The 13,011-nt window shown below is 44.6% G+C and overlaps 1 protein-coding gene across 1 annotated transcript in view; it reads right to left on the bottom strand.

The window, feature by feature from the left end:
- Nucleotides 1–261: 261 nt before the first annotated feature.
- The window catches only part of PARP8 (poly(ADP-ribose) polymerase family member 8), a 227,410-nt gene continuing 214,660 nt past the window's right edge, over nucleotides 262–13,011 (bottom strand). The window contains exons 24-26 of the mRNA XM_032214393.1: nucleotides 10,618–10,687; nucleotides 7,682–7,766; nucleotides 262–600 (exon numbers count right to left, since the gene is read on the bottom strand). Coding sequence (XP_032070284.1) covers nucleotides 498–600; nucleotides 7,682–7,766; nucleotides 10,618–10,687 — 258 coding nt within the window. The 3' untranslated portion in view covers nucleotides 262–497. The remainder of the gene's footprint in view (nucleotides 601–7,681; nucleotides 7,767–10,617; nucleotides 10,688–13,011) is intronic.

Genomic DNA, 13,011 nt, shown 5'->3' on the forward strand with positions numbered 1-13,011 from the left:
ACTAATTACTATGGTGTATTAAAATGCAAATATTTCAGTAATTCCCTTTCTGGAGGATCCCACTTTTTAAAAAGAAGTAGATGCCTTTCTGTAGTCATCACACATTTAGAAATAAATGTGTGATATATAATAGTATATAATAGTAAAATGATCCAATTATAATCTTTAATATAAAAATAGCAGCACAAAACTCCTTTTCAAAGTATGTTTATTGTGAACAATCAAAATTTCTGTTCAATTATCATCTGCATTGTATCAACATATCTCCCTACTTTTGGGATATATATATATATATATATATATATATATATATATATATATATATATTCATAAACTTTTGTGATAAGAAATACTAAGTAAGAAAAAAGTATTCAAAGGGTTAACTTGTTCGGAAAAAAAAAGAAATATGTTTTTTACACTATGTCTTCTTCAGTTCAAAATCCAGCTTTGAGACTGAGGAAGGCTCCCAAAACACAAGAAGCAATTAAGAGGTCCTTTCAACCAGTAGCAGTTTGATTACCAATGACTCGGAGGATCTCTTTATGGATGCTTGGCTCTTGAGTGTTTATGCTTGTATCACCTACTTGGCCATCTTCATAGCTAAACAAAAAACAGAAAATACATAGAAAAAAGCATTTAATATTTTGAACTCATCCAAAGTACGATAAACAAATTCAAATTTTCTGTTGCGCATGCGTGAGAATGAGAATGGCTGCCGAGTCTTACCGCTCCGACTACCGAAAGACAGCAAAGAAATAATTTGGATGACCAGGACCCCGGACATGGAAGCAGAGGGGTTCCTGCAGAGCACGGACGTTTGGGCTCTCCAGGGAGGTAACTATTTGAGGAGGGGGCTGCATTTGAGCGGCTCCTGGACGGCGTTACCTCTCCCGTTTCTTTTGCTGACCTACTTAAACAGCTGGCTGGCGGCGGCGGCGGAGACGGCTTTGTACGAGAGGCGGCGGTTTCAGCCTCGTTGCCCTGGGAATCGTTGGACTTTCCCTTTGAAGACTTTCCCTTTAAATGAGCAGTGCCGAGGCGTTGGTGTGTGTCCCGAAGAGGGGGTGGGGAGCTCAGGAGAGATGTCTATCGGGTCTGGGGGACTGGCTTCTTGCCCCCACCATAGCCCTGTGGACTCCCCCCCTTCCCTCCTGGCGCGGCGCTTTCTTTCGCTTTTGCCGCTGTCCCTACGAGGCTCCACGTTGCCTGACCATCTTTCTGCTCAGACTGGGACTCAAGGATCCCAACGACAGGCCTCCTGTGGTGAACAGTGCCATCCACTGCTGCTACTACTCCAGGAGTATCGCATTAGTCACCACTATTGTCATCATTTTGTATTAGACGCCATTACTCCGGAGAGGCAACGAGCTGGCAGCTTGGACTCCCCCCAGTGGCCACTACTGCAACTGCAGCCCTCGGATTTTTATACGGATTTTTATATGCATGAACGAACTACACCTGTTCAATCAGTGTCACCTCTCTCTGCTCCAGTGTCACTACTGCAGCCACTCAGACTCTGCTTTTTACTAAACGTTTGGCAGTCCGGACTTAACATCTTTGGCAGGCCCCTAAACCATCTAGACTCCTGGGACTTTTCAATCCTACTAGAGGGAGAGAAGCACCATCCTCCCCCCTCTATGTATTTTCAGCGGACTGGAACTGGGCCTTTAACCATCCTGCCAATTAATTGCCAGAGGAAGGGAGAGGAGTGGAGTACCTCTCCCCCCCTCCCCCCCAGGGGAGGGTGGAGGACGCCTTGGACTATTACAAGCTTAGTACGGACTTGCCAACTTGCGCAACTTTTAATTTTTAAATTTTAATTTTTTAAAATTGGTATGTTGAGTGCATGGGATTGTCTGGGATGGTGTGAATGACCTCACTTTTATTATTATTATTATTGTTGTAATCTGTGTTTTTTAACTACTCGTGAGGACTGCTTGTGTGAGAGCTTGGGTATGATTGACTCGGAGGACCTGCCGGGATTTGCGGGGGTCACCGGGGTGGTCGGGGGGGCTATGGTCACGGGAGAGGGTCGGAGCATTGCGGTCATAACAGGGAGGGGCAGATATGGCGGGGACTTTAGGGCAAGCCATTACCGGGGAAGGAGGGTTCGCTATATTACAGAGATCCCTCCTTCCGGCCCTATGAGTCCCACTCCAAGACCAGATGGCGCGAGCAGTCAGGACCCTGGTCTCAGGCTGTTGTCGCTAAATGCCAGGTCTGTTGTTCACAAAGCTCCCCTCGTCCGGGACTTAATTGTTGACGAGAGGGCAGACCTGGCATGTATTACTGAAACCTGGCTGGGCACAGAAGGAGGAGTCCCCCTTGTAGAGATGTGCCCAGAGGGATTTCAGGTGCTTCATCAGCCGAGAGCCCAGGGAAGGGGTGGCGGTGTGGCTATTGTTATCCGGGAGTCTTTGTTACCTCGTAGGGTCCCTGCTCCGGAGCTTGTCGGGTGTGAGTGCCTGCTGATAAAGTTGGACCTCAAGGGTCAAGTGGGTTTGCTGCTAACGTACCTGCCTCCCAACTGCGTTGCAGCATCCCTCCCCTCGCTCCTCGAGTCAGTAGCCGAGCTGGCAGTTGAGTTCCCCAGGCTTATAGTTCTGGGGGACTTCAATTTGCCATCGCTCGGTGAACGCTCTGATGGGGCGCAGGAGTTCATGGCTTCCATGACAGCCATGGGCTTGACCCAGGTAATTCGGAGCCCAACCCATGCAGCGGGTCACATGCTCGACCTCGTATTCCTCTCGGAGCAGTGGATGTGTGATCTTGGTCTGAGGGGTAATGAGATCATACCCCTGTCGTGGTCAGACCACTGCCTACTGAGGCTTGACTTCCGGAGGCCAAACCCCCACCGTAGGGAGGAGGAACCGACCAGGTGGTTCCGCCCCAGGCGACTTATGGACCCGTTGAGGTTCCAGACGGAGCTTGGGGTTATTCCTGATACTCTCGCCCACAGTTCGGCGGAGACTCTGGTTGCTGCCTGGCATTCGGCGGCGTCGGAGTCTCTTGATCGGATTGCGCCACTACGGCCCCTCCGGGTCAGTGGATCCCGGAGGCCTCCTTGGTTCACCGAGGAGCTCCGGGAGAAGAAACGCCGGAGGAGATGCCTAGAGCACCTGTGGAGGTCCGATAAGTCCGAGGCGAACCGAGCACTTCTGACCACCTGCACCAAGGACTACGTTAGGGCATTAAGAACTGCCAAAAGATCTTACATCTCTGCCTTGGTCGCGTCCGCCGAGTCACGCCCAGCCGCCCTGTTTAGGATAACCCGCTCCCTCCTTAATAGGAGGGATGCGGGAGACCCCTTGCAGGGTAGGGCTGAGGACTATGCTCAATTCTTGGCGGACAAAATAGCTCGGTTTCGATCGGACTTGGACTCCACCGCAGTAGATCCAGCCGAGACACAGGAGGACTACTTGGCAAATCACCTCTGGGTTGAGTTCCAGGATGTTGCCTCTGGGGATGTGGACAAGGCCATTCAAGCTGTAAGTGCCTCCACCTGCATTCTGGACCCGTGTCCCTCCTGGCTGGTTGCCAACAGCAGGGAGGTGACACATGGCTGGATCCAGGCGGTCGTGACCGCCTCCCTTCGGGAGGGGCACTTCCCCGCCGTACTTAAAACGGCGGTGGTGAGACCCCTCCTGAAGAAACCATCCTTGGATCCAGCCATTTTAAACAACTTTCGTCCTGTCTCCAACCTCCCCTTTATCGGGAAGGTTGTTGAGAAGGTGGTGGCCTTCCAGCTTCAACGGGCCTTGGAGGAAGCTAGTTATCTTGACCCCTTCCAGTCTGGCTTCAGACCTGGTTACAGCACAGAAACCGCTTTGGTCGCATTGACCGATGATCTCTGGAGGGCCAGAGATGGAGGCTATGCGTCCATCCTGGTTCTCCTTGACCTCTCAGCGGCTTTCGATACCATCGACCATGGTATCCTTCTGCGATGACTGCGGGAGGTGGGAGTGGGAGGCACTGTTCTGCAGTGGTTCTCCTCCTACCTCTCAGACAGGTCGCAGTCGGTGTTGGTCGGGGGGCAGAGATCGTCCCTGAGGCCCCTAACATGTGGGGTGCCCCAGGGTTCGGTCTTATCCCCCCTACTATTTAACATATACATGAAACCGCTGGGCGAGATCATTCGGAGGCACGGGATAAAATACCACCAATATGCGGACGATACGCAACTGTATCTGTCCGCCCCGTGCCAACTCAATGAAGCGGTGGACGTGATGAACCAGGGTCTTGAGGCCGTTAAGAACTGGATGAGCGCTAACAAACTGGTACTCAACCCGGACAAGACCGAGTGGCTGTTGTGTTTCCCTCCCAACAATTTGGCTAATGTACCAACACTTAGGCTGGGGGGTCAAATTTTATACCCCTCAGATAGGGTCCGCAACTTAGGAGTCCTCCTGGACCCACAGCTGACTTTTGATTACCAGCTGTCAGCTGTGACCAGGGGGGCATTTGCCCAGGTTCGCCTGGTCCGCCAGTTGCGGCCCTACCTAGATCGGGAGGCTCTCGCAACAGTCACTCGAGCCCTTGTGATCTCTAGGCTGGAATACTGCAATGGGCTCTACATGGGGTTGCCCTTGAAGTGCATCCGGCGACTACAGTTAATCCAGAATGCAGCCGCGCGAGTGATAGTGGGCGCACCGCGGTTCGCCCACGTTACACCCATCCTCCGCGAGCTGCACTGGCTACCTGTCGGTCTCCGGGTGCGCTTCAGGGTACTGATGACCACCTTTAAAGCACTCCATGGTAGTGGATCTGGGTACTTGAGAGACCGCCTCCTGCCGATTACCTCCCTTCGACCAACTAGATCGCACAGACTGGGCCTCCTCCGAATTCCATCTGCCAGTCAATGTCGACTGGCGACTACACGGAGGAGAGCCTTTTCTGTTGCAGCTCCGACCCTGTGGAACGATCTCCCCATTGAGATTCGTACCCTCACCACCATCCAGACCTTCCGCGCAGCCCTCAAGATCTGGCTCTCCCAGCAGGCCTGGGGATAGGTTTCCAAGTTACCCGCCCGAGTGTTGATTGCTGAACGAAAGTTGTGTTTTATTTTTTTTTTCTTTGTTCACATTTTGTTTTGTCTTTTGATACTGCACCCCCTTCCCTTGTGATTGTAAGCCGCCCTGAGTCCCCTCAGGGAAAAGGGCGGCCTATAAATCTTAATAAATGAAATGAATGAAAAATGAAAAATTTCATCATTTCTGCACGTAGCTTCTATTTTTGCTATCTTCTATTAGCGAAGAAAAGATGTAACGTCAGATTTCTACTTGTAACTATTGATGAAACTGGAAAACAGAGAAGCAAGGTATTATTACTGTTGTGGTCTGCCGGTGGCCTGCAGAGCTGGCAGCAGAGTCGGACAGTGAGAACGTTGGGGAGAAACATGGGCCAGTCCTGGAGTCTGGGGAAGGCTCAGATGAGGATTCTGCATTGTAGGCAGAGAGGGGGCCAAGGCCATCTGGTAGTGATGTGCTGCCTCTGGAGTCTGACATCAGTGAGACAGAAGAACAGTGTGAACCTGTTCCCAGTGTGCACATGCGGCGGAGCTGCCAGAAGGCAAGAACAGTTCAGACAAAAGGGGCGACTCAGGAGTAAGGCTTGGAGATGATTGGCCTCTCCCAAAAGACATAAAAGAGGTGCAAACAGACGTGAGCCTTTGAAAGAAGCAATTTGTTCATTCTGATCAGTTCAAACTCTGAGAAGCTCTGTTTGACTCTCTGTTTCGCTTGGCCTTGCAAAACGAATTGGCAATTAGGTCTCTGGCAGTGTTTCAAGGGAGATAAAGGTGGGTGCTTATCAGCATTACCCTGAAAGACTGTGGCAGACATCTGTTGGACTCTTCACAGACTGTTTGTAAATCATTATGGGCTGTGAATGACCATAATTCACAGCCGTTTAAATAAAAGAGGGTTTTGGGGACTAAGCGTGTGATTTATGCTTTATCAGGAAGCCTAGGTCAGAACAATTACATCACAAATGTTTGTCACACACAAAGTTGCAGTACAGCCTGCAGGTTTTATCAGGATACCATGAAGAAGCTGATTGCAGGCAGAAACTATCAGCAGTTATCACAAAGGCTGTTCCAATTATTCTTGCCTTGATAATGAAGTAATGGTGGAGTAACAGTTCTAGTACCAATGGAGTATCTTTATAGACTTATAGTTTTCTATCAAGCTGGTTTATGTTACTGGAGATATTTCCTAGGTTTCTCTCTGTTGCTTCCTGGCCAGTATGATTCTATTGAGATCTTTGATTGCCATTGGTATTAACCAGGAATATAGAAGAAGATTAGAGTAACAATGTATGTTTTAACAGCATATGATGATAAACCTTTTTCTCCTTAAAGAGAAATATTAATCTATCTCTGGACTAATAGGAGCGAGGAAGCCCAGGTGGTTAGCATACTGGGTGGACAAACGTTCAGGATCCAAGTGCTGCTATATGGCGGGGTGAGCTCCTGCCGACCTAGCAGTTTGAAAACATGTGATTGCAAGTAGATAGATAGGTACCACTTCAGTGGGCACATTAATGGGGATCTGAAAGGAGCCCCCAACTGGGCATCCCCGGGCAATGGAGATGTCACTTTTAATCTGGAAGTGCCTTAGTTGCTTCTGACATGAACACGAGCAAGTGACTAGACTAAACACTACTAACTGACATTATTCTATGTACTTTATTGTAAATATATGGATTTTTAATTTTTTAATCCCTGGGCACTTCTTTCAAAATGTATTAAACCTCCAAGGGACTTGTGAAAAATGCAGATAATTGATATTTTAGTTGTTGTAGTTGTAATTGTTATTGAATTGCTATTTTAGTTCTGACTGGGCTCTATTGGTCCATATTTTGTCCCATTCCATATTCACTGAAGAAATATTCTGTATTTAATATTGCCAAGAAAGATAATTACTGGTAGCTATGTCAATTGAAAACTATTGAAAAGTTTCTGAAATAATTGATTCTTTTGAGAAAGTTTAATTAAAAGTATGGGGGGACTGGAAGATTCCTAGCAGAGCCATACATCAAATTTAGATGCACTCTTGGGATCTTGTATTACCATTAGCATTTTTAATCCTACCATAAACCTGAGAGCTCAGAGCAGCTTGCACAAGCATATCCTCAGTACAGTAACCTTGCAAAATATGTTAGCAGAGAGAGAATGAAAGAGCAACTGAGGTTCACATTTAAATAAGAACACGAAGAGGGAACCCCCTTGATCTAAGTCAGTATCTTAATCATTAAAAATTACAAGTAATTTCATCCTTTTGAAGAATCAAAATATAAAGGAGAACCTAACTAACATTTTGTGTACCATTTTCCATTCAAATGGACTTCAATTCAATACATGGAAATATCTCTTATTTTTTAGTTATGGTTATTTGGTGTTTTACCAGGTGTGTGTGTGGGGGGAGGGACTCAAATTTCAGATTGGACTTTTGCTCAGTCAAACCAGAAACATTTCTTTAGGTTAATTTTTTTCTAAATACACAATTGGCTCCATGAAAGAAATTGGCTAGTGTTTTTTTTTGTAGGCAAAAAGTTTTTAAATGGAAGGCAATGTGGCTAGTTAGAGTAGAACGAAAACCAGATAGCACTCTGTATGTTTTAGCATAAAAAATAAACTTCAATTCAGTAAAAATAAATTCAACTGAAAGACCGCAGTACGTACACAAAGAAGAATCTCGTACACACATGATCAGTGTTGGGAACTACCCATATCTCCCCATGTTTGTGCAGATCCGGTGAAGTTATCACTAAAAGAAAGAGAGGGATTTGGGGGAATGGTTAATATTTGATGATTTGATGCACTCAAAATAAAACGTATTCTAAATTCTAATAAGCGGGCTGATTATCAGAATCTGTCTTTCATCGACTTTATTAATTGCAGCCAAGACTCTTATGGGTGAATGTCAACTTTGTAAACATCAACATTAAAGGCCAATGTAATTTATCACTAGCTTAATTACATCATGTAAAAAGCCTGCCTGGTGTAATGATTTAAGGCACCAGACTGAAAACTGGAAAACAATAAGTTCTAAGCCCATTTGAGGAACAAAGCTAGCTGAGTCACCTTGGGCCAGTCACTCTCTGTCAACCCTAGAAATAAGGCTAAGACAAACCACTTCTAAAATCCTGCCAAGAAAACTGCAGAGTATTGTCCATGCAGTCACAAAGACTCTACACTGACTCGGTCACAACAATAATAAGAGCAACAATGGCAATACGTAGTAGACCTGAATTAATCTCAAAAAAGCTAAGCGGGAACATAACTGATCACTGCTCAGTTTGGAGACCACTAAGAAATGCCACAGCAACAGACTAGGCTGGGAAGGTGAAAAAAGAAAAGAGTGATAAACCACTATTGATTAAAAACAACTGTAAATAAATATTTAGATAATCCATAGGAGTTGATTTGAGGAAGTTGTTGTTATTATTAATGCTATATATCACAATGAAAATAATTAACCAATGACAAAAAGCACCTAACTCTAAAGGGTCGTTATTTTTATTGTCTCAAAATATCAGTGGGTCTCTATAGTTTCAGAGAAAATCATTGGAATTAAAAATAGGAAGGGTACTCTGCAGGATGCAAGCCAGCCGTCCAGTTATTATTTTTAATTAAATAAACAGCAACAAATGAGGACAGGCAGATGGCATGGAAGAAATCAAGGATTAATGTTTCCATTAATGCCCAGATGTACCATGCTGGAGACCTCAAAACTAACAACTGGATAGGTTACTGAACACAGTATTATTTCCTATGAAATAATCAAGTCTTTAACGTAAGTCTTGCCTAATGATTAAAATATCATAAAGAAAGTAATTAAAATTAATCTGTTACAGAATCATAGATCCGGAAGGATCCACAGTAGAATTGGAGAGGTAGAAGGGCAACATAGTCCAATCATCAGCTTAGTGCAAGAACTGAAATCAAAGCTTTGTAGGATTCTGCTTGAAGAAACTGAGTCAAGACTCTGGGGAACTTGCTGTTATGATGGTTTTTTTTTCTTTTTTAAAAAAAGATTTTCAATTAGTATCTGCTTCCTTGCATTTATTCCATGTCCTGCATTCTGGAATGGAATGCCTTCTGGAATGAGTTTGATTTTTGTGTGTGTGAGACATCCTTTTAGGTATTTGGAAAAAAGCTATTTAACCAACTTTCAGTTCTGGTGGCTCAGAAACCCCCAATCCTTCAGTCTCTTTTCATGGGTCACAATATGTGTTTCAAGTTTCTGATTGCAGACACTTCTCGACTTATGGCTGGTCAGAGATACAATAGACCCTCCCGAAAAAAGCTGTTCCATTGAGGACCTGTATACTGCATGAGTCAAAAAGAGGACCCCTCACATCCTGGACATAAATTGTTTCAACTCCTACCCTCAAAATGATGCTACAGAGCACTGCACACCAGAACTAGACACAGGAACAGTTTTTTCCCCGAACGCCATCACTCTGCTAAACAAATAATTCCCTAAACACTGTCAAACTATTTACTAAGACTGCATTACCATTACTGTTACTATTAATCTTCTCATCATTCCTATCACCCATCTGCTCCCACTTATGACTGCAGGACTGTTATTTGTTGCTTGTATCCTGACTATTTATATTGATTGTTTCCTTGCATGATTTGATTGCTTACTTGCACCCTATGACTATCATTAAGAGTTGTACCTTATGATTTGTGATGAATGTATTTTTATGTACACTGAGAGCATATGCACCAAAGACAAAATCCATGTGTGTCCAGTCACACTTGGCCAATGAAGAATTCTATTCTATTCTATTCTATTCTATTCCATTCCATTCCATTCTATATTGCAATGTCCCTCTGCTGGCCTGTGGTCACTTTGGTCACTCGGTAAAGATGGTAATTGGCTCACCATTATAGCTATCTGCAGCATCCCAAAGTTGCATGAACACAATTTTCAATGTTTTGTGTTAGTTTCTGACATTTTTGTCCCATTTCCAGCAAAAAAATGTCCATTGGGTATAAGTACTTTGCTTAATGACCGTGGGGTTTGCTTAATGACCAATGCAAACAAATGATGTAAAGTCAGGTCCAGGTACAGTTTAATGACTGCAGCAACCAATGACCATTATTCTGGGCTCAATTGCAGTTGTAACATGAAGACTACCTGTATTATCAATTTCTATGAATCCTTAAAAGCATGATGGGCAGAACAGGGCAAAATATTGAGGCAATATATTAAAAGAAAGCAATAACATGTTAAAGAGCACATTAATAATGTGCGTATGAGCACCTCTTTGATACTGCGCCTGACCTTCCTGGTTAGATCAAACATTGCTGTAAACATTTCCCTAATTCCACTTCTACTTTCTGTCCTGCATTTTCCTTTCTTCTTTTCATGGTATGTAGAATGTAGCAGATATACACAAGTATAAATAAAAGATTGCAAACCTAGAATAAGTTATACATAAACATACAATCAACTAAAATTAAAAAAATGTGTGTTTTAAAACAAGTCAGATAAAATCAGCAAAATCAACAGATTACTTTTTTTATGTAGTTCAAGATAACTGCAAGGAAATCAAATATAATTGAGCTATCCCCCCCACCCACCCCCACCCCCAAATGCTTACCTTCACATAAGGCTATGCATTTTAAGTTTCGGCTTTGCAAAAATTGGGATTGCTGCCCCTTTTTTTGTAACTGTGAAAGAAAAGAAATATTGGAAGTGTTGTATCAAATATTTTAAAAATGCTTTGGTTCATGAATTATTCTTGCCGGTAATACTGATATAATCTCTGTAGTCAAAACCACAATCATTTGTTATATTAGTCATAACTGCCCATTCAAGACCTTGATCCAATAGCACAGATAATTTCTGCAGACATTATGAAGGCTGAATAGTTTCCTTTAAGGGATGTTTTTTCATCTGATGGGCCAGTGAAAACTTATAAAATGAGATTGTATCTGCTAGGAGCATTAATATGTATGTAAATAAAATTCTCTTCTCCTGTCCTCTACCAGAGGCCTGGAATGACATCTTAGCTTTTCCTAGTACTTCATAGTTCTGGTGTTATTCCTGGGGATCTGTTGGCACCACTCTCTCAGTTTAGGAATCAAAGCCCTGAGAATTCGTACCACCACAGGGACTACTTTGGCCTTAACTTTGTACATCCACTCTAGTACCTCCTTCAGACCGTGACCCGTCAAAACCGCGGTCCATTAAAGTGCGCCCGATCAAAGCGCGTATGTGACATCAGCAGCAGCGCGACAAATAAAATTAAAAATAAATAAAATTAAAATTAAAATAAAATTAAAGCAAGCCGATTCACATAAAGGTAAGGGTTAGGTTTAGGTTTAGGTTTAGGGTTAGGTTAAGGGTTAGGGGTAGGTTTAGGGTTACGTTAAGCGTTAGGGTTAGGTTTAGGGTTAGGTTAAGGGTTAGCGTTAGGTTTAGCGTTAGGTTAAGGGTTAGGTTTAGGGTTAGGTTAAGGGTTAGCCTTAGGGTTAGGTTTAGGGTTAGGTTTGGGGGGGTTAGGGTAAGGTTTTCGCGTTAATTTTAAATTTACCGTGCCGTTTTCGTCGCACTGTGATGACGTCACGTACGCGCTTTCGTCGAGCGCGCTTTAGTCTACCGTGGATTTGTGGTGGAACCCTTCAGACTCTGGTACTTCTCTAGCTTCTCATACTCCTTTATCTATGCTGCTGTCCCTTGGCACCACTACATCTATCACCACTGTTGTCTTTTGGTCCTTTTGTCTACTGCCACAATTGCCTGGTTGGCTGGTCAGTACCTGCCTGTCTGCCTGGAGTTGTTATCCTTCGTGACTTTCTGGACTTAAGAAGACCTAGCCCATACACTGTGCAATTGTTCCTATACATAATGCCAGTTGCTTGGTTGTGCTGTTCAGTGCCTTTATCTTACCCCTTGCCACTATGTCTACAAGGCCTTTCTGCAGCTTAGTTGTGCCTAAGCACCAAATCCACAGAAGACCTCCGCTTCTATGGATTTGGCGCTTAGTGCCTTTTCTTGGGCTGCTATGATCAGAGCCTTAGTGTGCCTTTTAGTCCGGCCTTTTCCAGCCACTGATTTGATTTCCCAATGTCTGCCTTAGCTATCTATTGGTGGTTCATTCCATGAATAGTCTTGCCCTGCCATTGTTATTTCTTTTGATCTTTCTCCCATGTTTGCTGCTATCTCAGGCATTTTCTCAGCAGCTCATTTTTGGGTGCCGTCTCACTGATGTACTCCAGGATGCCGTGGGTTTTGTCCAGGACACTGGTTTTAATACTCAGCAGACTGTGCCAGCTGGTCTTTGGGGTTGGACTTGGGGTGGGAACCTATGTGCATTGTGGGACAGCCTCCTTGTCCTCCTTTGGCCATCTCTCACTACAGGAACAGGGAATATGATGACTGGGAGGGCATATGTTCAGTGGTGGAATCAGAGGGGGGTTCCTACCAGTTCGCACCAGTTCGGTAGAACCAGTTCATCAAATCTACCGAACCAGTTAGAAGAGGCTCCACCAGTGGACCCGGAAAGCAGGCCACACCTACAGAAGAGGTTCCAAATTTTTTTGAAACCCACCACTGGGTGGAATCCTGCCAGTTTAGCAACCAGTTCGGTGATCAGATGCTTCAGTGTGCACTCCACAACTCACATGTGCTTTGCGTACAGTTTTAACAAAATTCACCTTCCACGTTACTTCTGGGGATTAACACAGCTGAGGCGCGGCAATCTACTCTGCTGGGTGAATCAGCTGAGAGGATATAGGTAAGTAAAGTGCAGGCGTGGGCGGGCCCACCTGATCGTCGGAGTGAACCAGTTTGCTTCCACCTGATCGTCGGAGCTACCGGTTCGCCTGAACTGGCCCGAACCGGCTGAATCCCACCCCTGCATATGTTTGATGGTATGGATTTTGTTCTTCCCATTGAGCTGGCTTTTCAAGATGTATTTTCTTTCTCTCTCTCTCCCTCCATGTATGTATGTATGTATGTATGTATGTATGTATACATACACACACAAACA

This window comes from Thamnophis elegans, chromosome 3 (genome assembly GCF_009769535.1).
Source record: "Thamnophis elegans isolate rThaEle1 chromosome 3, rThaEle1.pri, whole genome shotgun sequence".
Classification (NCBI taxonomy): domain Eukaryota; kingdom Metazoa; phylum Chordata; class Lepidosauria; order Squamata; family Colubridae; genus Thamnophis; species Thamnophis elegans.